The sequence below is a fragment of the Pleurodeles waltl genome, chromosome 5 (genome assembly GCF_031143425.1).
Source record: "Pleurodeles waltl isolate 20211129_DDA chromosome 5, aPleWal1.hap1.20221129, whole genome shotgun sequence".
NCBI classification, from domain to species: Eukaryota; Metazoa; Chordata; class Amphibia; order Caudata; family Salamandridae; genus Pleurodeles; species Pleurodeles waltl.
The window spans coordinates 1,101,609,530-1,101,634,688 of NC_090444.1; the positions used below are offsets into that span (position 1 = coordinate 1,101,609,530).

General features: G+C 45.6%; 1 protein-coding gene across 1 annotated transcript in view; it reads right to left on the minus strand.

Moving 5' to 3' along the window:
• The window catches only part of LOC138296305 (ADP-dependent glucokinase-like), a 136,728-nt gene that overhangs the window by 41,576 nt on the left and 69,993 nt on the right, over positions 1-25,159 (minus strand). The window contains exon 3 of the mRNA XM_069235320.1: positions 21,500-21,690. Coding sequence (XP_069091421.1) covers positions 21,500-21,690 — 191 coding nt within the window. The remainder of the gene's footprint in view (positions 1-21,499; positions 21,691-25,159) is intronic.

Genomic DNA, 25,159 nt, shown 5'->3' on the forward strand with positions numbered 1-25,159 from the left:
AATTGAACAGGACTGCGCACGTGGTCAGCATGGACTTCAGAGTATAGGGACTCAGTCCACGTATTTCTTCAGTACATGCTGACATGCTTTTTTAGCTAGTGCTCAGTGCCCGGCTTGAACCCCTAACCTTACCAGTGTACCAGATGATGTCAGCAACCATGAACATAACCACTCTGACTCTCAAGAAAGTCGTGAAAACAGATCTACCCATTCGTTGGTTACATTGAATGCCCAAGGAAGACAACGAGAAAGATAAGAAAAATGCTTTTTTGAGCCATTTTTTTTTTTTTTAAATCGTATTCTTGTATAGAAAGCACGAGCTATGATTACCAAACCAGCATTATGAGAATGTTGAAAAATGATAAAACAATTCAACCATGATAAAAGTTACTACACTGTTACACTCCTATCTGCCACTACCTACACCATCGATACTCAAAGCATGGCTTGGGGGCCGCATGCAGCCCTCTGGACCATTACATGCGACCCCCAGGTCAACAGCAGCACTGGGCTGCTGTTCATGTGATTCAGCAAACAAGAAGACATTGAAGAAACAGGCAAGCACTTAAAGATTAACTTGCATTAAATAAAGGAAGTAGCTAGGGAGGCCTGCACACGTAACATTAGAAACACCTTAATTTTTAAAGACATCTTGCAGCAAAAGTGTAAAATCTGATAAGGTCTCTTAACATGCAGAATATTTTCGCCTTAGTACATTAAATTATATCAGTGCACTGAAATGTATTATTTTAAAAGCGATAGTTTTCAAACACAAATTTATAAACATATATTCTCCCCCCACCCAGACAACAATCCCAATAGTGAACTAAAGAGGCAAGTCAGTTGTTATCTGCACTCTTTGGGTGGCCTTGGTTCCTTTTATACAGGAATAACATTATATGTATTAAATCAAACACGGGAAGGTTTTGTACAGCGCACAGCCTGAAGTTATGTATTTCAAGGTTTTCGTATATGTGATAAAAAAGAAAAAAGGAGGGAAACTGAAATAACACAATTTCCTAGGACCATACTATTTGGGAAAGTGGGGAAGCCGGGAATAGTATCAGTTTTTCTAAGGACATATTGTGCAACTCAATCACTAGATGTATATGCTTCGCTTTCCCTACATCCATCTTACCACCAATCCCGCCCCCGCCCAACCAACCAACCAATATCCCGCTAACATCAATGTGGCCTTTGGTTACATCACAGACCATACTTTTTGGGCCCTGGAAAAATGTGAGTATCCATGACCTACACTATTGAGAGCACAGTGGGAGTACTCGGACAGATCCATTTGGATTGTCAAACTCCTTATTCCTGGGTAAGATGTACCAGGAAGCCGGTCTGATGTAGTGCCCGGCTACAGTCCTTTGCAGGATGGATGTCAGAGGCAGCAGGGCTGCATCTCGGCCTGCGTTCCAGGATAATCCCAGCAGAAGTGCTCCTCTCCCCATTGTAACACAGGCAGTTTATATAATGAGAGAACTGTGTCAGAGGTGCAGAGCTGATGCGATGACCTGTCTATAGCTTTGGCGTTGTCTCCAAAGGACAACCATGATACAAGGGCATTGCGCTCTGTGTGCCTAGCCTTGGACAGAGTGTACAGATCGCAGTTTACACTGCAGCAAATCTTACTAGAAATGACCAGCATGTACAATGTCTTCTCTGTGCATTACACAATTGTAAAAATAGGTAAAATGTCACCATCAAAAAAAATGTGTCAATCTAAAATGTGCAATCTAAAATGGAGACTCAGCACAGGCCCTAACATGCTTCACCACACCTGGGCCCACCACAGACTCATTACTGGGAGCCGGGGACCCTGGACTAAGAATTTTAATGATATGAACTAGAAAACTACACACAAAAAATACAGTAACAAGCATTTATCATACAAATACATGAATGATGAAATAGTTTATTTAATTTACAAATAAAAAACTAAAAACACAAATTTTAATGTGAGTCAGAGCTTTTTAAAATTCAGCAGTGGTCACTCATCGTCCTTACTATATTCTGTTTGATACACTTGAACCGCTTCTACAAATCAATTGGAGAATACTAATTTACTAACTTTTAGCCTCCAATTTCAAATTCCTTCACATTTACAAAACATTTTAGAATTTTACATTTTACTTCTTTAGTGATATACACTTTATTAGTCTGTTCATCTTTTTTAGACTTTCTATGAAGTCGTGGAGCCTCTGAGTAGGAGTCGCAGACCCCCTGGGGTCACCAGACCACAGGTCAAGAACCACTGATCTAGAGCCTAGAGGTGCTTTTAAAAATCCTGTCCAGTCTGAACCATGCAATTCCACACATAGGCAAACCCTGTAGACACTCATTTCCAGCACAGTCAAACAAACACCAATTCCATCAAAGAAAGGGCAATTATCTGATTGATAGCAAAGGTATTCACTGGAGGGTTTAGAGGATAGAAGAAAGCCTCAGATTAGATGTAACTCAATTGTCATAAGCATAATTTAATCCTATTTGTGTGTGTTAGGTTTGTTCTACTCCCCAGCAAGAGGAACGACCACCAAAATATTGGAGAAAAAAAGGCAACAATGGGCGGCCTATGTCTACGCAAATATATTTAGCATAATCTTTTGGCTGAATTGCATAATACATGCACGGTAGCTTGTGTAGCCCTTTCAAGATATTTCAGACAGACACAGGTCTGTAAAACACAAATGATGCCGCCTTAAGCACAGATATGTCCAGGAAGTGATGACGGTGCAAACAGTAGCAAGGTTTAATAAACAATGTTCCCAAATTTGAAACAGTCTCTACCCTTTATCAGCTGTGACAAGCAGCGAATCAAAGTTCCAAGTAAAAAAAAAAAAAAATCAAGGTGCTCTAGGAGCCACGAGACTACTGAAAGAAATAATGGAGAACTATGTCCTTAGTGACAGAGAATTCAGTAAACATTATTGTGACAAAGTAAAATTGGCATAGAGAGCAACTTGGATTGAGCAAGAAATGCTTTTGTTCCTTTAGGTATCACTAAGCCGATATCAGAGATGTGCCTTTGCACAGGGATTGCCTTTCTGGCAACTGCCATTAAAATGTAGATTTTCAGAGGGAAAACGGAGGTGAGGGAAGGTCAACTCCTCATGAACCATAACCACAAGCTAAAGAACAGTGTGTTAGAACGTGCTTTACAGGGAGCCAGAGAGCTTTCTTTGATAAAAGTGGTCTGAGAACCAGAAAGGAAGTGGAAAGGCTGGGGTTAAAAGGATGATTCAAATCCCATTGTGTCCAGGAAAATGTGGAGAATGATGTATCATTTGAGTTGCAGGAAAAGAACAGATGAGACTGACTGACCAGTTGATCACAAGACTGTCTCTGAGAGACTAGTTCAACCTATCTGGGGTCTCAGAGAACCACTGCTGGGTAACCCCAGGCCACAAAGGTAGAAGAGGGACTATCTGGTTGAGTTGACGCTAAGGCTGTGTGTAGAAATCTGCTTAGACTGCACACCCTCATACTGAGAACCCTTTATATGCAGCTTACCAGAAGACATTACAAGAAATGCTCCACTTCCTTCTTCACTGTTAGCCAGTCAGTGGGGGAGATTTTGAATAATGTGGACATGACCAAGAGTATCAGTGCATTTAGGGCCTTGAAGGCTGCGTTCAAATCCAACAAGTTTAGTTGGTTGGATATAGCTGAACAGCTCCATAATTTTTTTAAAGAGATATTCGTAAAAAGCGCCCCTCAACCAAAATCAGAGGAATCAGTTATTAGGAAATGGAGTCTCAAGAGACATAAGAGGCAATCTGCACAGAGGGTAGCAGCCTGGGAATATCACCTGAAGTTGAATGGATAGATGAACTCGCATAAAGTTAGAATGGTGGGGAAACAAATGGTCTGAGTAATTCACCAGATAAAGGTGGCATGGGCACAACTTTAAAATAGACTACATGATGGGCTAGGTGTCTCTCAAAACATAATGACGTCACTGAGCTCAGAGGAGGGAAAAGATACAACTGTCCAGTACAAGTCTGCGCAGAGATTTTGGGAAGCCAGAATGAAAATGTCACTTACCCAGTGTACATCTGTTCGTGGCATCAGTCGCAGTAGATTCGCATGTTCTGCAATAGCTCGCCATCTGGTGTTGGGCCGGAGTGTTACAAGTTGTTTTTCTTCGAAGAAGTCTTTCGAGTCACGGGACCGAGTGACTCCTCCTTTTGTCTCCATTGCGCATGGGCGTCGACTCCATCTTCGATTGTTTTTCCCCGCAGAGGGTGAGGTAGGAGTTGAATTGTAGTAATAGTGCCCATGCAATGGAGTGACTAAGTATGCACGTATTTAAGGTTGAGATGATACATATATAAATAATTGAAGGTAACTTCCAAACTGCTACAGGCTCCCGGGGAGGCGGGTGGGCACATGCGAATCTACTGCGACTGATGCCACGAACAGATGTACACTGGGTAAGTGACATTTTCAGTTCGATGGCATCTGTCGCTGTAGATACGCATGTTCTGCATAGACTAGTAAGCAGTTATTTCCCCAAAAGCGGTGGATCAGCCTGTAGGAGTGGAAGTAGTCTGAAATAATGTCCTTAATACGGCTTGACCTACTGTGGCTTGTTGTGCGGATAACACGTCTACACAGTAGTGCTTGGTGAATGTGTGAGGCGTAGACCATGTGGCTGCCTTACATATTTCTTGCATTGGGATGTTTCCTAGAAAGGCCATGGTAGCACCTTTCTTTCTGGTTGAGTGTGCCCTTGGTGTAATGGGCAGCTGTCGTTTAGCTTTAAGGTAGCAGATTTGGATGCATTTAACTATCCATCTGGCTATACCTTGTTTTGAAATTGGGTTTCCTGCATGAGGTTTTTGAAATGCAATAAAGAGTTGTTTAGTCTTTCTGATGTTTTTTGTTCTGTGAATGTAATACATTAATGCTCTTTTGACATCTAATGTATGTAGTGCCCTTTCAGCTACGGTATCTGGCTGTGGAAAGAACACTGGAAGTTCCACTGTTTGATTTAGATGGAACGGTGAAATAACCTTTGGCAAAAACTTAGGATTGGTCCTTAGGACGACTTTATTTTTGTGTAGTTGTATAAAAGGTTCCTGTATAGTAAACGCCTGAATCTCGCTTACTCTTCTCAGGGAAGTAATGGCGATGAGAAATGCCACCTTCCAGGTTAGGAACTGTATGTCGCAGGAGTGCATGGGTTCGAAAGGTGGACCCATAAGTCTAGTTAGGACAACATTTAGGTTCCATGAAGGAACAGGTAGTGTTCTTGGTGGTATAATTCTCCTAAGGCCCTCCATGAATGCTTTAATGACTGGTATTTTATATAGGGAAGTTGAATAGGTAGTCTGCAGGTATGCAGATATTGCTGCAAGGTGAATCTTAATGGAAGAGAAAGCTAGGTTAGATTTTTGTAAGTGAAGCAAGTAACCCACTACATGTTCTGGAGTTGTGTGTAATGGTTGTATTTGATTAATATGGCAGTAGCAAACAAACCTCTTCCATTTACTTGCATAGCAGTGCCTGGTGGATGGCCTTCTTGCTTGTTTTATGACTTCCATACATTCTTGGGTAAGTTGTAAGTGCCCGAATTCTAGGATTTCAGGAGCCAGATTGCTAGATTCAGCGATGCTGGATCTGGGTGTCTGATCTTTTGGTTGTGCTGTGTCAACAGATCTGGCCTGTTGGGCAATTTGATGCAGGGTACCACTGATAGGTCTAGCAGCGTTGTGTACCAGGGTTGCCTTGCCCAAGTTGGTGCTATCAATATGAGTTTGAGTTTGCTTTGACTGAGTTTGTTTACCAGGTAAGGAAGGAGAGGGAGAGGAGGAAAAGCGTAAGCAAATATCCCTGACCAGTTCATCCATAGGGCATTGCCTTGGGATTGTTTGTGTGGGTATCTGGATGCGAAGTTTTGGCATTTTGCGTTCTCCCTTGTTGCAAACAAGTCTATCTGAGGTGTTCCCCAGAGTTTGAAATAAGTGTTCAGAATTTGGGGGTGAATTTCCCATTCGTGGACCTGTTGGTGATCTCGAGAGAGATTGTCTGCGAGTTGATTTTGTATCCCTGGTATAAACTGTGCAATTAGGCGAATTTGGTTGTGAATTGCCCAATGCCAAATTTTTTGTGCTAGCAGGCTTAACTGCGTGGAGTGCGTCCCCCCCTGCTTGTTTAGATAATACATTGTTGTCATGTTGTCTGTTTTGACGAGAATGTATTTGTGAACTATTATTGGTTGGAAAGCTTTTAGTGCTTGAAAAACTGCTAGAAGTTCTAGGTGATTGATATGCAGTTTTGTTTGATGTACGTTCCATTGTCCTTGTATGCTGTGTTGATCGAGGTGTGCTCCCCACCCTGTCATGGAAGCATCTGTTGTTATTACGTATTGTGGCACTGGGTCTTGGAAAGGCCGCCCCTTGTTTAAATTTATGTTGTTCCACCACAGAAGCGAGAGGTAAGTTTGGCGGTCTATTAACACCAGATCTAGAAGGTGACCCTGTGCTTGAGACCACTGTGATGCTAGGCATTGTTGTAAGGGCCTCATGTGCAGTCTTGCGTTTGGGACAATGGCTATGCATGATGACATCATGCCTAGGAGTTGTAATACCATCCTTGCCTGTATCTTTTGTGTTGGATACATGCGTTGTATGATGGTGTTGAAATTTAGAATTCTTTGTGGACTTGGAGTGGCTACTCCCTTTGATGTGTCTATTATGGCTCCTAGGTATTGTTGTACCTTGCGCGGCAGAATGTTGGATTTTGTAAAGTTGACGGTGAACCCGAGTTTGAAGAGGGTTTGTATGATCTGATTTGTGTGATTTGAGCACTGTATGAACGAATGGGCCTTGATTAGCCAGTCGTCCAAATATGGGAACACATGTATTTGCTGCCGTCTTATGTGTGCAGCGACTACCGCTAGACATTTGGTAAAGACTCTTGGTGCGGTTGTTAATCCGAAAGGCAGTACCTTGAATTGGTAATGTATTCCTTTGAATACAAACCTTAGGTATTTCCTGTGCGATGGGTGTATTGGTATATGGAAATAAGCATCCTTGAGGTCTAAAGTTGCCATGTAGTCGTGCAGTTTTAGCAATGGCAATACTTCTTGTAGTGTGACCATGTGGAAGTGGTCTGATTTGATGAAAGTGTTCACTACTCTGAGGTCTAGGATTGGTCTCAGTGTTTTGTCCTTCTTTGGTATCAGAAAGTACAGTGAGTAAACTCCTGTGTTTATTTGTGTGTTTGGCACTAATTCGATTGCATTCTTTTGCAATAGTGCCTGCACTTCTATCTCCAGGAGATTGGAATGGTGTGTTGTTAAATTTTGTGCTTTTGGTGGTATGTTTGGAGGGAATTGTAGAAATTCTATGCAATAACCATGTTGGATAATTGCTAGAACCCAAGTGTCTGTAGTGATTTCCTCCCATGCTTTGTAATAATGACCTATTCTTCCCCCCACTGGTGTTGTGTGGAGGGGGTGAGTGACCTGTGAGTCACTGTTTAGTAGTAGGGGCTTTGGGGCTTTGAAATCTTCCTCTATTTCTAGGGAATTGCCCTCCTCTATATTGTCCCCGAAAACCTCCTCTATACTGTCCCTGGTAACTGGACGGTGTGGCTTGTGAGGTGCTGGCTTGTGTGCTTTGACCTCGAAACCCCCCTCGAAAGGGCGTTTTACGGAATGTGCTGTAATTCCCTCTGCTCTGCGGGGAGTAGAGTGCGCCCATGGCTTTGGCAGTGTCCGTATCTTTTTTGAGTTTCTCAATCGCTGTGTCCACTTCTGGAACGAACAGTTCTTTTTCATTAAAAGGCATATTGAGAACTGCTTGTTGAATCTCTGGTTTAAATCCAGACGTTCGGAGCCATGCATGCCTTCTGATAGTTACAGATGTATTAATTGTCCGTGCAGCTGTATCTGCAGCGTCCATGGAGGAGCGGATCTGGTTGTTGGAAATGGTCTGTCCCTCCTCAACCACTTGTTTTGCCCTATTTTGTAAGTCCTTGGGCAGATGTTCAATGAGATGTTGCATCTCGTCCCAGTGGGCTCTGTCATAGCGCGCAAGTAGTGCCTGTGAGTTCGCGATGCGCCACTGGTTTGCAGCTTGTGCTGCGACTCTTTTACCAGCTGCATCGAACTTGCGGCTTTCTTTATCTGGGGGTGGTGCATCTCCAGATGTGTGAGTTGGCCCTTTTCCTAGCTGCTCCTACAACGACAGAGTCTGGTGGCAGCTGTGTAGTGATGAAAGCCGGGTCTGTAGGAGGCGCCTTATACTTTTTTTCCACCCTTGGTGTGATTGCCCTACTTTTGACCGGCTCCTTAAAGATGTCTTTGCGTGCCGGAGCATACCAGGGAGCATAGGCAGGCTTTGGTAGGAGCTGTGGGTGGAGGAGAGGGTGTTGAATAAGAAATCATCCTCGACCTGTTCTGAGTGGAGGCTTACGTTGTGAAATTGTGCTGCTCTAGCCACCACTTGAGAATACGCGGTGCTGTCTTCTGGTGGAGATGGCTTGGTAGGGTATGCCTCCGGACTGTTATCTGACACTGGGGCGTCGTATAGGTCCCATGCGTCCTGATCTTGGTCACCCTGGCTCATGGTGGTGTGAGCTGGGGAGTGTGATGGAGTTTGTGCTGGTGAGACGTTAATCACAGGCGGAGGAGAGGGTGGTGGGGTAAGTCTTTTTACCACTTTTGGTTGTGGTGTCTGTTCCGTCTGGAACTCCAACCTTCTCTTTCTCCTAATGGGGGGAAGGGTGCTTATTTTTCCTGTCCCCTGCTGTATGAAGATACGCTTTTGCGTATGGTCCACATCAGTTGCTTGCAGCTCTTCCTCAAACCTATGCTTCTGCATTTGGGAGGTTAGCGAGTGCTCTTCTGTATAAGAGCCTGAAGCTGGGTCGCTTGCAGTTTGTTTCGGCATCGAAACCCTGTCTGCGTGTTTTTTCGGCTCCGAGGTGACTCTTTTCTTTTTCGGGGCCGAAACCTCTCGGCGTCGATCTGTTTCGGTGCCGCTGTCTCGGCGTCGAGCCGTGTCGGCACCGGCATCTCGGTGTCGAGGCTTGTCTCCAGCACTTTCTCGGTCCCGAGAAGGCTGCGTGCCGGTGTCTCGACCGGAGTCGGACGATCTCGGCACTGTTTGGGCCTTTTTCGGTGCCGACAGGCGGTCACCGAATTTATGATCGAGCCATGGCCTGGTGGCAGTGGCGTCCCCTGGGCCTTGTAAATGTTCTTCTGAGTGGATTTCGACGTCTTACTCACGGTTTGTGTATCGTCGAATCCTTCGGAGTCTGAGTCTTGGATCGAGAAGGTACCTTCTTCTTCCTGTTCCTCGAACTCCCGTTGGGCTGTCGGTGCGGACGCCATCTGAAGTCTTCTGGCTCGACGGTCTCGGAGTGTTTTTCGGGACCGGAACGCACGACAGGCCTCGCAGGTGTCTTCGCTGTGCTCAGGTGACAGGCACAGGTTAGAGACCAAGTGTTGGTCTGTGTAAGGGTACTTATTGTGGCATTTGGGGCAGAAACGGAACGGGGTCCGTTCCATCGGCGTTCTTCAGCACGCGGTCGGGCCGACCAGGCCCCGACGGAGGATCGAAAAACTACCCCGAAGGGCACCGGAGCTCTTCGATCTTCGATGCGGTGTGGAATCTAAGTACGCCGATCCCGAACGCAACAATACCGACGAAAATCTTCCGAAATTAGCTAATTTTCCGTTCCGAAACTCGGAGCGACAGGAACACGTCCGAACCCCCATGGCGGAAAAAAAACAATCGAAGATGGAGTCGACGCCCATGCGCAATGGAGACAAAAGGAGGAGTCACTCGGTCCCGTGACTCGAAAGACTTCTTCGAAGAAAAACAACTTGTAACACTCCGGCCCAACACCAGATGGCGAGCTATTGCAGAACATGCGTATCTACAGCGACAGATGCCATCGAACTTACAAATACCTGCTGGAAACTCCATATTGAATTCCCATAATTGTGAGTTAAACCCCTCAGAAATGGGGGCAACTGTGTGAACCTAGAATTACCAAACATAATTCTGCACAGTTTTCCCTATTCCAAGGGGTTTAACACAAATATTTATGACCTGCTCTGAGGAAGAGGTAAGTTTCTCTGTGGGGACGACACGAGTAAAAGGGGAGGGGGGGGGGGGGGCAAGGGAGGAGAAGAAAACTGGTCTAGGCTGCAATGCAACCCTTTCCTTATACAATTTTACTGGCAAGATTTTCCACCTTATAAAATCTGGTCCAGTCTTCCCTTACAATGAAAATCCAGGTGCAGCAACACTGGCCCCTTTCAGTTGTGCAGAGTGTAATTCCATCCCACACAATTTATAAATGGGCTGAATGAGTCCTTGAAGACCATAATTCACTCTGGGGAAAGGATATCCTTCCCGGGTTGAACATTAAAAATTGACTATATGAACTGTACCCTTCTAGGTGTAGCAGGAGGTGATTTGGGTAAGTTTAGGCTGAAACCTACATTGAAAAGTGCTGAATGGGCAAGTAAGACCATGCCCCAACAAATAGTTAAATAAGGTTAACCATGGCCAAATATGCTAGACGTTTAGGGAACATTTGTGAAGCAGTATGAGACAAAAAGAGAGCATCATCAAATGAAGTGCTCATACCCTACAACAAATCATATGTATTGATTGTGGCCCTGATGCACTGGATGTGGCAATGTGTATTTCATAAGTCCATGATCATGACAAGCCTCTGCTGAATTTCTGCCAACGCAAGTTACCATTTTAAACCTCGAAGGGGGGAATATGGAGAGAAAGTGATTAAGATCATTTTGGTCTACAATTTGAGAAAACCAATGCCAAAAACATCATTGGAAGGTAGTAAAAACTCCTTATCTGCACCATGGTAGGTGGCATCTAAAAAGAGAATCTTCTAAACCTCCAGATAAACAATTGAGGACCCTCGAGGCATCCGAGGGATCAGTACTCATTGGTGGCTTAAAGTGGGAGGCCTTACTTCATGTTTAGGCCCAGCATTACTAGGGTGGGAGGTCATAGGATGCTCAATGCATAGGAAAGCCTTTCTGACCCTATGGTCTCAGTTGAGAGCAGGGTACAAGGTTTGGGTTTCCTTAAAAGTGCTTCTCCTTGGACAACATTTAGAGAGAATTCAACTGAAGGATTGGGACAAAACTGAGCCTTTATCTTAAAAGGTACGGAAGGCAATTGCTGGCTGTAAGCAAGTGTGTTGTCTGGCCCATATCATCTGGGCAAAGCTCAGTGAACTGGCTGTAGCCGATCGTTATATTGATAGATAACCTCATTGCTCAGGAGAAAAAAGAATGTTTTCCCATCAGATCAGAGGTGATGCATTTGTATGTTATGCTTGTTTCTGAAGTATAATATCTATAAATTTAAAAAATAAGGCACAGTCTTATAAGCTTCCTTGCAAGAGAAACATGAAGGAATATACCATGGCCAACATGGAAGCAAGCCACCATTAAAAATTAAACTGCACTAGTTACCAAATGTACTTGTCTAAACAATCTAAACACTCGTTATTGCATGGGTGTTTAGTCTATCCATGATTGGCATATCTGATTCACTGATAAGTCCCTAGTACAGTGCAGCAGGTGTGCCCAGGGCCCACAAACCAAATGCTACAAGTGGGCCTGCAACACTAATTGTGCCACCACATGAGTAGCCCTTCAAACATGTCTTGGGCTTGCCATTGCAGTGTCAGCGTGTGCAGTTTTAAATTGCCATTTCGACCTGACAACTGCACCCACTTGCCAGGCTGAAACCTTCCCTTTTAGTACAAGTAAGTCACAGCTAAAGTAGGGCAAGGAAGCCCCATGGACAGGTTACAGAGTATTTAAAAGTTAGGACATGTACTGGTGTGTTTTACATGTTCTGATTGTGAAATACTGCTAAATTAGTTTTTTCACTATTGCAAGGACTTCTCTCCCACACGGTAACATGGGAATTACCTTGAAATATTTTTTAAATGTAGTTTCTCATTGGCAGGAGATACAGATATGAAGGTTTAGGGGTCTCTGAACTCACAATTTAAAAATACATCTTTTGGTGAAGTTGGTTTTTGAATTGTAAGCTTGTAAATGCCACTTTTAGAAAGTGGGCATTTTCTTGCTTAACCATTCTATGCCTCTGCTTACCTGCTGAATACATGTCTAGGGTAGGATGGCAGTTGGGCTGTTTGAACATTCACTCTACACAGTCACACAAAGGGAGCTGAGGTGTGCCCTGCACATCCTGATGGTACATCACCAGGCTGATGGGTCTTCCTGCGCTAGAGTGGTGGGAGGAGCCGACACTTGCATCTGCATAGAGCTGTGTCTGTCCTCATTCAAAGCAGTCTCCACCCCCTGGAGTATGTCTGGAGCCAGGACATGGAAGGCAGGACCTTGTGCACTACAAAGACTTATTAAACTTTGCCTACTTCAAAGACAGAAATGAGTATAAGTATTGGACCTCTGACACCACATGGGTAGAATCCTTCTGGACTGAGGAAATTCTGCCAGGAAGAAGTGCTGAATGCTGTAGGAGTGACTGCCACTCGGCCTGTTGCTTTGTTGTGCTGGCCTGCTGCTTGCTGCTTCTGTCCTGGGAGTGAAAGGACTGGGCTTTGCTTTCTACATCTGCTTCCAAAGGTTCTCCAAGGGCTTGGACTGAGCTTGCCTCCTGTTAAAGAAGTCCCAAGGGACATCAAAGACTTCACTTGCCAGCACCTGGGCTCCCTTGATGAGAGTCCTGACTTGCCAAGTGGTGCTAAATCTAGTTCCTGGGCCCATGGAAGTGAGTTCCAGTGCAACAAGGAAGAAACTAGTGCATTGACTTCCACAACAACTTCAGAACCAGCGCCGCTTTCAGACTCTGTGCCGCTGGCTGAACCAGAGCCATGGTCCCCCACTGAGTGCCACGACCATGACCTAAAATGCAGGCTCAACACTGCCGCAGCGCCTCTGAAGTCCAGCCACAGCATGAGTCTAGAGTAGCGTGTCACTGACATCCGTGGCACGTGACTCTGACTTCACCACTGCATCTGTGGCCCAGTGCTGTGATTCACGACAGTGATGCCTGAAGTCTTGGCCTGCTGGATTCAACGACCCTGCCTTGTCGTAACAAACTGCCGCAAACGCTGCATCACCTCTACTGCAACCGTAAGGAATCAACACGTCACTTCCCCTGCACAGCAGTAAGGAACCAATGCCTCACCTCCCCAATGGCAGTAAGGAACCAAAGCCGCACCGGCTCCAGCGACACCTCACCTCCCTGACTCCGTGCAAAGTCTTTGTTTCCTCATCGTTTTCCAAGGTACTGTAACCGGGGCCTGTATGACTCCATTGCCGACCGCGCTCCCTCGCGGGTGGCGACGGACTGTTGGAAACTACTCCATCAAGCCATTTTGATAGCCCCGTTTGCAGCTATTGTGTTTCAAAGTGCTATACTACACTTAATTTTTGAAAATTCGTATTTGTACTTGTGTATGTTGAATTTTTGTTGTTTTGGTCTTGTTTTACTCAGATAAATATTAGCTATTGTTCTAAACAGGTGTGGGGTGCTTTTGTGGTGTTTTCACTGTATTACTGTGTGTATGTACAAATACTTTACACATTGCCTATTGAGATAAGCCTGACCGCTTGAGCCGAGCTACCAAGGGGGTGAGCAGGGGTTATCTTAGCTGTATGACTCCCTTACCTTGACTAGAGGGAGGGTTCCTACTTGGACAGGGTGCAAACCACTGCCAACTAGAGACCCCATTTCTAACACTTGTTAGTGTCACAACTGCCCTGAACATTATCCACAATTATGAAGCTTTCAGATTTTACCATTCCCCTCGTCATACCAGTAACTCACATTCTTAACAAGGGATCAAAAAGAAACACATGCAGAGCCCAATGTACACAGCAGATTAAAACATCTGCTACTATCTCTCACTTAGTTTCCAGCACGACCTGTTTAATTTGGGAATACCAGTCTATGTACCCTCCACATGCACCACAAAAAGACGGGTCTGGTGGCTAATGTGTCCACTGAAGGAGCCTGTGTTTTACCTCATGGTCACAGGTTCAAATCCCAGTGGGTCCACTCAACCTTTCATCAAAGTTCTGAGGTCGATAAAGTGAGTACCATTGAGTTGGGTAACAATAAACATCTGTTATTCACCACCAAGATGCCTACGAGTGAATGTGCGCTTTACAATGAAAATGTCACTTACCCAGTGTACATCTGTTCGTGGCATCAGTCGCTGAAGATTCACATGTTGTGCATAGCCCGCCATCTGGTGTTGGGTCGGAGTGTTACAAGTTGTTTTTCTTCGAAGAAGTCTTTCGAGTCACGGGACCGAGGGACTCCTCCTCTTTGTCTCCATTGCGCATGGGCGTCGACTCCATCTTCGATTGTTTTCCCCGCAGAGGGTGAGGTAGGAGTTGTTTGTTAGTAATAGTGCCCATGTAATGGAGTGAATAAGTATGTACGTATCTAATATTTAATATATTTACAAAGGTACAAAGTTGAAGCTAACTTCCAAACGGCTACAGGCTCCCGGGGAGGTGGGTGGGCACATGTGAATCTTCAGCGACTGATGCCACGAACAGATGTACACTGGGTAAGTGACATTTTCAGTTCAATGGTATCTGTCGCTGTAGATACACATGTTGTGCATAGACTAGTAAGCAGTTATCTTCCCAAAAGCGGTGGCTCAGCCTGTAGGAGTGGAAGTAGTCTGAAATAAGGTTCTTAGTACGGCTTGACCTACTGTGGCTTGTTGTGCTGATAGCACGTCTACACAGTAGTGCTTTGTAAATGTGTGAGGCGTAGACCATGTGGCTGCCTTACATATTTCGTGCATTGGAATATTCCCCAGGAAGGCCATGGTAGCGCCTTTCTTTCTGGTTGAGTGTGCCCTTGGTGTAATGGGCAGTTGTCTTTTTGCTTTAAGGTAGCAGATTTGGATGCACTTAACTATCCATCTGGCTATACCTTGTTTAGATATTGGGTTACCTGCGTGAGGTTTTTGAAATGCAATAAACAGTTGTTTAGTTTTCCTGATGTTTTTAGTTCTGTCGATGTAGTACATTAGTGCTCTTTTGACGTCTAATGTATGTAGTGCCCTTTCAGCTATGGAATCTGGCTGTGGGAAGAACACTGGTAGCTCTACCGTTTGATTTAGGTGGAACGGTGAAATAACCTTTGGCAAAAATTTAGGATTGGTCCTTAGGACTACTTTATCTTTGTGTATTTGGATAAAAGGTTCTTGTATTGTAAACGCCTGAATTTCACTTACTCTTCTTAGAGATGTGATGGCGATGAGAAATGCAACTTTCCATGTTAGGAATTGTATTTCGCAAGAGTGCATAGGTTCAAAGGGTGGACCCATGAGTATTGTTAAGACGATGTTGAGGTTCCATGAAGGAACGGGTGGTGTCCTTGGTGGTATAATTCTTTTGAGGCCTTCCATAAACGCTTTAATGACAGGTATCCTAAATAGTGAAGTTGAATGGGTAATCTGCAGGTATGCAGATATTGCTGCTAGGTGTATCTTAATGGAAGAGAAGGCCAGGTTCGATTTTTGTAAGTGTAGTAAGTAACCCACCACATCTTTTGGAGATGCGTGTAACGGTTGAATTTGATTATGATGGCAGTAGCAAACAAATCTTTTCCATTTGCTTGCATAGCAGTGTCTAGTGGATGGTCTTCTGGCTTGCTTTATGACTTCCATACATTCTTGTGTGAGGTTTAAGTGTCCGAATTCTAGGATTTCAGGAGCCAGATTGCTAGATTCAGCGATGCTGGGTTTGGATGCCTGATCTGTTGTTTGTGTTGCGTTAACAGATCTGGCCTGTTGGGCAACTTGACGTGGGGTACTACTGATAGGTCTAGCAGTGTTGTATACCATGGTTGCCTTGCCCACGTTGGTGCTATCAGTATGAGTTTGAGTTTGTTTTGACTCAATTTGTTTACTAGATATGGAAGGAGAGGGAGAGGGGGAAAAGCGTACGCAAATATCCCTGACCAGTTCATCCATAGGGCATTGCCTTGAGACTGCCTGTGTGGGTATCTGGATGCGAAGTTTTGGCATTTTGCGTTCTCCTTTGTTGCAAATAAGTCTATTTGAGGTGTTCCCCAATGTTTGAAGTAAGTGTTTAGAATTTGGGGGTGAATTTCCCACTCGTGGACCTGTTGGTGATCTCGAGAGAGATTGTCTGCAAGTTGATTCTGGATCCCTGGAATAAACTGTGCTATTAGGCGAATGTGGTTGTGAATTGCCCATTGCCATATTTTTTGTGCCAGCAGGCACAGCTGTGTTGAGTGTGTCCCCCCCTGTTTGTTTAGATAATACATTGTTGTCATGTTGTCTGTTTTGACGAGAATGTATTTGTGAGTTATGATTGGTTGAAATGGTTTTAATGCTTGGAAAACTGCTAGTAGTTCGAGGTGATTTATATGCAGCTTTCTTTGATGTACGTCCCATTGTCCTTGTATGCTGTGGTGATTGAGGTGTGCTCCCCACCCTGTCATGGAAGCATCTGTTGTTATCACGTATTGTGGCACTGGGTCTTGGAAAGGCCGCCCTTTGTTTAAATTTATGTTGTTCCACCATAGAAGCAAGAGGTATGTTAGGCGGTCTATCAACACCAGATCTAGAAGCTGACCCTGTGCTTGAGACCATTGTGATGCTAGGCACTGTTGTAAGGGCCGCATGTGCAACCGTGCGTGTGGGACAATGGCTATGCATGAGGACATCATGCCTAGTAGTTGTAATATCATCTTCGCCTGTATTTTTTGTGTTGGATACATGCGTTGTATAATCTTTTGGAAATTTTGAACCCTTTGTGGACTTGGAGTGGCTATTCCCTTTGTTGTATCTATTGTGGCTCCTAGGTATTGTTGTACCTTGCACGGCAGAATGTGTGATTTTGCATAGTTGATGGTGAAACCGAGTTTGTAGAGGGTTTGTATGACCTGACCTGTGTGGTGTGAGCACCTTGTCAGTGAGTCGGTCTTGATTAGCCAGTCGTCTAGATACGGGAATACGTGTATTTGCTGCCTTCTGATGTGTGCAGCCACTACTGCTAGGCACTTTGTGAAGACTCTTGGTGCAGTTGTTAAACCGAAGGGCAATACTTTGAATTGGTAATGTATTCCTTTGAATACGAACCTTAGGTATTTCCTGTGCGACAGATGTATTGGTATGTGGAAATACGCGTCTTTGAGATCTAAGGTTGTCATGTAGTCCTGTTGCTTTAGCAATGGTAACACTTCTTGTAGCGTGACCATGTGAAAGTGTTCTGATTTGATGTAGGTGTTTAGTGTTCTGAGGTCTAGGATTGGTCTCAGTGTTTTGTCCTTTTTTGGTATTAGGAAGTACAGTGAATAAACTCCTGTGTTTATTTGTGTCTTTGGTACTAGTTCTATTGCGTTCTTTTGCAATAATGCTTGAACTTCTATTTCCAGAAGGTCTGAATGTTGTATTGACAAATTCTGTGCTTTTGGTGGTATGTTTGGAGGGATTTGTAGAAATTCTATGCAATAACCATGTTGGATAATTGCTAAGACCCAAGCGTCTGTAGTTATTTCCTCCCATGCTTGGTAATACTGACCTATTCTTCCCCCCACTGGTGTTGTGTGGAGGGGATGAGTGACATGTGAGTCACTGTTTGGTTGTAGGGGTTTTGGGGCTTTGAAATTTTCCCCTATTCCTAGGGAATTGTCCTCTGTATTGGCCCCGAAAGCCTCCCCTTTGGTACTGTCCCTGGTAGCTGGACGGTGTTGCCTGTGAGGTGCTGGCTTGTGTGGCCTGACCCCGAAACCCCCCTCTAAAGGTTGTTTTGCGGAAGGTGCTGTAAGTGCCTCTGCTCTGCGGGGAGTAGAGTGCGCCCATGGCTTTAGCAGTGTCAGTGTCCTTTTTGAGTTTCTCAATTGCCGTGTCCACTTCTGGTCCGAACAGTTGTTTCTCATTGAATGGCATATTGAGCACTGCCTGCTGTATCTCTGGTTTAAAACCAGACGTTCGAAGCCATGCGTGCCTTCTTATAGTCACAGATGTGTTAATTGTTCTTGCAGCTGTGTCCGGTGCATCCATAGAGGAGCGTATCCGATTATTAGATATGTTCTGTCCTTCCTCAACCACTTGTTTCGCCCTTTTTTGTAGCTCTTTGGGTAGATGCTCAATGAGGTATGGCATCTCGTCCCAATGGGCTCTGTCATAGCGCGCAAGTAGTGCTTGAGAGTTAGCGATGCGCCACTGGTTTGCAGCTTGTATTGCGACTCTCTTTCCGGCTGCATCGAACTTGCGGCTCTCTTTATCTGGGGGTGGTGCATCCCCAGATGTGTGGGAGTTGGCTCTTTTGCGAGCTGCTCCTACTACGACGGAATCTGGTGGCAGCTGTGAGGTGATGAAAACAGGGTCTGTGGGAGGTGCTTTATATTTCTTATCCACTCTTGGTGTTATTGCTCTACTCTTGACCGGCTCCTTGAAGATTTCCTTTGCGTGCCGAAGCATTCCTGGGAGCATAGGCAGGCTTTGGTAGGAGCTATGGGTGGAGGAGAGGGTGTTGAATAAGAAATCATCCTCGACTGGTTCCGAGTGTAGGGACACGTTGTGGAACTCTGCTGCTCTAGCCACCACTTGTGAGTATGCTGTGCTATCTTCCGGTGGTGAGGGCTTTGTAGGATACGCCTCTGGACTGTTGTCCGACACTGGGGCGTCGTATAAGTCCCAAGCGTCTTGGTCCTGGTCACCTTGGCTCATGGTGGTGTGAGCCGGGGAATGTGATGGAGTTTGTGCCGGTGAAACGTTAGTTACAGGTGGAGGAGAGGGTGGCGGAGTTACCTTTTTCACCACTTTTGTTTGTGGTGCTTGGTCTGACTGAAACTCCAGTCTCCTTTTTCTCCTAATAGGGGGAAGGGTGCTTATTTTCCCTGTTCCTTCCTGTATAAAAATACGTTTCTGAGTGTGGTCCACTTCGCTGGATTGCAACTCTTCCTCAAATCTATGCTTTCGCAGCTGAGAGGACAGTGATTGCTCCTCTGAATAGGTACCGGTAGTTGGGTCGGTTGCGGGTCGTTTTGGCACCGAAACCCTGTCTGTACTCTTTTTCGGCTCCGAGGTGACATTCTTTTTTTTCGGAGTCGAACCCTCTCGGCGTCGATCTTCCTCGGTGCCGCTGTCTCTGTGTCGAGCAGTTTCGGCTCCGCTATCTCGGCGTCGACGTTTTCAGCAGCACTTTCTCGGTCCCGAGAAGGCTGCGTGCCGGTGTCTCGACCGGAGTCGGACGATCTCGGCACCATTTCGGCCTTTTTCGGTGCCGATGGTCGGTCACCGAATTTATGGGTCGAGCCATGGCCTGGTGGCAGTGGCGTCCCCTGGGCCTTGCCACTTTTCTTGTGTGCTGGCTTCGACGTCTTACTCACAGTTCTTTGTTCGTCGAATTCCTCGGAGTCCGAGTCATGGATCGAGAAGGTTCCTTCTTCCTCTTGTTCCTCGAACTCTCGGTGAGCTGTCGGCGTGGACGCCATCTGCAGTCTTCTGGCTCGACGGTCACGGAGTGTTTTTCGGGACCGGAACGCACGACAGGCCTCGCAAGTCTCTTCACTGTGCTCAGGCGACAGGCACAGGTTACAGACCAAATGTTGGTCTGTATACGGGTATTTGTTGTGGCATTTAGGACAGAAACGGAACGGGGTCCGTTCCATCAGCGTTGTTTCACACGCGGTCGGGCCGACCAGGCCCCGACGGGGATCGAAAACTACCCCGAAGGGTACCGGAGCTCTTCACTCTTCGATTCGGTGTTGATTCTAACTAAGCCGATCCCGAACGCAACAATACCGACGTAATTTTCCGATATTTAGCTAACTTTCCGTTCCGAAACCCGGAGCGAAAGGAACACGTCCGAACCCGATGGCGGAAAGAAAACAATCGAAGATGGAGTCGACGCCCATGCGCAATGGAGACAAAGAGGAGGAGTCCCTCGGTCCCGTGACTCGAAAGACTTCTTCGAAGAAAAACAACTTGTAACACTCCGACCCAACACCAGATGGCGGGCTATGCACAACATGTGTATCTACAGCGACAGATGCCATCGAACATACACGTTATGTTATTATTTCCATTAATTAAATTCATGCTCTCATTAACATACACCTTGTTTTGGGCTCTAACAATTTACCACCCCAGTATGCCATATCCCTACAGCTATCCCCTCATTTGATTTTGAAGTGGAAATTATTATTGGAAATTATATATTTATTTTACCTAATGATTTTAAGTCACTGAGATACATCTATAAACTGGAATTTCTTGGGTATTGCAGTAGAATCAATGAAGTTTTTGCGCCAGCATTCCAGGAGCCTTTTTCCACATGTTGATATAAAATCATTAAGGTCAGACTTTGCTCTCACAAAGATGTTTGGTTCTCCTTAAATGATTAAAACACAGTTCAGATAGACAGTCAGTTCTTCAAATTTCTTATTGACTTAATAAGACCCAGAACTCTCCTTAACTCTTAAGCGGACCAAAGCTTAATACCTTCCCCCAATACACTGCAAAACACTGATGCACTAATAAGTGCTTGGTATTGGAGGGTGGACTCCTAGTGAAGACAGATGTATGTTGAAGTATGTGCCTGTTTACCATGCAGAGGGATACCAGGCGAGACATGAGAAAATATGGGAATCCTGGATGTCATACCACAATACTGTATCACCTAATAGAGGGAACTACTTGCCAGAGTTTGAGTGACTATACTTTTTTCTTTATCACCACAACTAGCATGCTATTGTGTACCATACTTTTTCATATTTGACAGCCAACTCTTACGTTGCTAAGTTATAATGGAAATGTATGTTTATTGATCACTTACTCTTATCATGCATTATATCTGAAAATTCCAAAAACTGTGTTTATAAAAAAAAGGAATATTCTCAATGGGTGAATGTCTCCAAGATTAAAAATCATATGCAATCTTAGATTTCTTACACCTACCACTAATGGAAATCAATGCTGGGATATAGAGCATTAAGCACAAAGAAGAAGGATCATTTCCCAGTCTATGAACAAATTTGGCCCTTGACTGCCAAAGAGTTCTAGGTCTTCATCTACTTACGCTGGTGGTCAAATTAAAAAATAACCTGTAGCACTTGACTGATTGGTCACTTATTGGTCACTTATGGCCTAAATCATTCCTGAAAGAACCATGTCAAACTGCATTTTTACTGAAATATACTGGAATCTATGAAATTGAGTTTTAGAAGAGCAGCAATCCATGTCAAGATTTTATGAAGATCGCCTCCTTTGATGTGGCCATAAGAGGGTTCTTGTTTACAGCATCAGAAAAACTAGCCCAGTAAGCCACATGTAATTCAGCATTCATCAGAAGTTTTCAGCAAGGGTCACTAATGGAGGAAACTAAAACATAAAGTTAATTACCCTCCAACTCCAACCTACTGCTTACATCAGATCTGTACAAGGATCAGTAAATTGCCATGGACTCATGTCTTAATGTGATCATGAACATACTTACCGGTTACATTTTGAGAAAGCGATTTGCTCTGCTCACGACTAAATCGCCCTCCTAGGAGAACATCACAGCCTTCTCTGGCTAGTCGGTTGGCCATTACCGCAGCATTTCCTCCCAACGACCAGCGCATTTCAGACAGTTTCTTAGAAGCATTCACTAATTTCCTGAATAAAGTTACGTTGGAAACGTACCTCCTGAAATAAACAAAAAACACAAGATTTTTTTTTAATTGGACAGGCAGCAGAAAATATATAAAAACTCAGTCAGCTTTCAAATGTCCAAAAACGTATATTGACAATAAGAAAGGGAAAAAAATGATTTCCTCTGAAACATCAAAGGCCAGTTATAGAGTTCAACTTGGAGGCATGAGAAGGAAAGGATTGAGGCCTCTCACCCCTAGTGTCCCAGGCCTCGCATACTATGGGCTCTGAGTAACTGGGCCAGGTACTACCTCTTCTGCACTTGACTCTCGGGCCGAGAGGTCATGGCTTCTCAGAGGGAGGCAGGTGCAATGCCGACAAAGGCACAAGCCTCAAAATATGCTCAACAACCAACAGTAAAAAATGAATGTCCAGCCAAAAGGTAGTATTTATATACAAACACAAAGTGAAATGAGGCACACAACAAATAATACACACAGTCTTCCTAACTCCGGCACTCTAGCGTTGTCCAGGAAATATCCTTAATTGAACAGGTTGCTAAGTGTGGTTACTCCCAATCATGTTCAGGCTAGGTCCCTTTAGAAATTACAAGTTTTGTAAGTACGACAATGGCTATTAAAGTCACAGTGTCTCAGTGCTGTAGCACTCTGGTCATTGCAAGTTTCCTCAGGGGCTCTATTGCTAAGTTATCAGTCGTACCCGCTCACACTAGTGTTGCAATACGGAAGGCCAAGGAGCTCATCAGCAGCATGGACGTAAGCAGGTGCTAGTGAAGAGTGATAGTCTTGTTGTTGCAAGGAAGGCGGTTGGATGTCCATCACACTTCTCTGGAAGGAAACTAGGTCCACCTGATCTAGGCTGTAGGTTTTGAACACGTTTTTGTCTCCAGTGGCAAAGCAGATGTTCTGGCGACACAGGTCGCAACCCTCTGCACTTGAGAGTTGTGAACAGCAGCACACAGGACAAAGGCCCGTCAGGTCACAGTGCTGCACCAGGAAACGGTCCTGTGAGAAAGTAGCCTCTTTCTAGCCTTGTTACCCCCACTTTGGGCCTGTTTGTGAGTGTATGTCAGGGTGTTTTCACTGTCTCACTGGTATCCTGCTTGCCAGGGCCCAGTGCTCATAGTGAAAACCCTATGTTTTCAGAATGTTTGTTATGTGTCACTGGGACCCTGCTAGTCAGGACCCCAGTGCTCATAAGTTTGTGGCCTATATGTATGTGTTCCCTGTGTGGTGCCGAACTGTCTCACTGAGGCTCTGCTAACCAGAACCTCAGTGGTTATGCTCTCTCATTTCTTTCAAATTGTCACTAACAGGCTAGTGACCAATTTTACCAATTTACATTGGCTTACTGGAACACCCTTATAATTCCCTAGTATATGGTACTGAGGTACCCAGGGTATTGGGGTTCCAGGAGATCCCTATGGGCTGCAGCATTTCTTTTGCCACCCATAGGGAGCTCTGACAATTCTTACACAGGCCTGCCACTGCAGCCTGAGTGAAATAACGTCCACGTTATTTCACAGCCATTTTACACTGCACTTAAGTAACTTATAAGTCACCTATATGTCTAACCTTTACCTGGTAAAGGTTAGGTGCAAAGTTACTTAGTGTGAGGGCACCCTGGCACTAGCCAAGGTGCCCCCACATTGTTCAGAGCCAATTCCCTGAACTTTGTGAGTGCGGGGACACCATTACACGCGTGCACTACATATAGGCCACTACCTATATGTAGCTTCACAATGGTAACTCCGAATATGGCCATGTAACATGTCTATGATCATGGAATTGCCCCCTCTATGCCATCCTGGCATAGTTGGCACAATCCCATGATCCCAGTGGTCTGTAGCACAGACCCTGGTACTGCCAAACTGCCCTTCCTGGGGTTTCACTGCAGCTGCTGCTGCTGCCAACCCCTCAGACAGGCATCTGCCCTCCCGGGGTCCAGCCAGGCCTGGCCCAGGATGGCAGAACAAAGAACTTCCTCTGAGAGAGGGTGTGACACCCTCTCCCTTTGGAAAATGGTGTGAAGGCAGGGGAGGAGTAGCCTCCCCCAGCCTCTGGAAATGCTTTCTTGGGCACAGATGTGCCCAATTCTGCATAAGCCAGTCTACACCGGTTCAGGGGACCCCTTAGCCCTGCTCTGGCGCGAAACTGGACAAAGGAAAGGGGAGTGACCACTCCCCTGACTTGCACCTCCCCTGGGAGGTGTCCAGAGCTCCTCCAGTGTGCTCCAGACCTCTGCCATCTTGGAAACAGAGGTGCTGCTGGCACACTGGACTGCTCTGAGTGGCCAGTGCCACCAGGTGACGTCAGAGACTCCTTGTGATAGGCTCCTTCAGGTGTTGCTAGCCTATCCTCTCTCCTAAATAGCCAAACGCGCCTTCTCGACTGTTTTCCTGCTTGTGCAGGCTGTGGGGGTAGTCTGCCTCCTCTCTGCACCAGAAGCTCCGAAGAAATCTCCTGTGGGTCGACGGAATCTTCCCCCTGCAACCGCAGGCACCAAAAAGCTGCATTACCGGTCCCTTGGGTCTCCTCTCAGCACGACGAGCGAGGTCCCTCGAATCCAGCGACTCTGTCCAAGTGACCCCCACAGTCCAGTGACTCTTCAGTCCAAGTTTGGTGGAGGTAAGTCCTTGCCTCACCTCGCTAGACTGCATTGCTGGGAACCGCGACTTTTGCAGCTACTCCAGCCTCTGTGCACTTCCGGCGGAAATCCTTTGTGCACAGTCCAGCCTGGGTCCACAGCACTCTAACCTGCATTGCACGACCTCCTAAGTTGTTCTCCGGCGACGTGGGACTTCTTTGTGCGACTTCGGGTGAGCACCGTTTCACGCATCCTTGTAGTGCCTGTTTCTGGCACTTCTCCGGGTGCTACCTGCTGCTGAGAGGGCTCCTTGTCTTGCTCGACGTCCCCTCTCTCTCCTGGTCCAATTTGCGACCTCCTGGTCCCTCCAGGGCCACAGCAGCGTCCAAAAACGCTAACCGCACGATTTGCAGCTAGCAAGGCTTGTTGGCGTTCTTTCGGCGGGAAAACACTTCTGCACGACTCTCCACGGCGAGAGGGATCCGTCCACCAAAGGGGAAGTCCCTAGCCCTTTTCGTTCCTGCAGAAACCTCAGCTTCTTCTGCCCAGTAGAAGCTTCTTTGCACCCGCAGCTGGCATTTCCTGGGCATCTGCCCATCTCCGACTTGCTTGTGACTTTTGGACTTGGTCCCCTTGTTCCACAGGTACCCTAGATTGGAAATCCACAGTTGTGGCATTGTTGGTTTGTGTCTTTCCTGCATTATTCCTCTAACACGACTTCTTTGTCCTTAGGGGAACTTTAGTGCACTTTGCACTCACTTTTCAGGGTCTTGGGGAGGGTTATTTTTCTAACTCTCACTATTTTCTAATAGTCCCAGCGACCCTCTACCAGGTCACATAGGTTTGGGGTCCATTCGTGGTTCGCATTCCACTTTTGGAGTATATGGTTTGTGTTGCCCCTATCCCTATGTTTCCC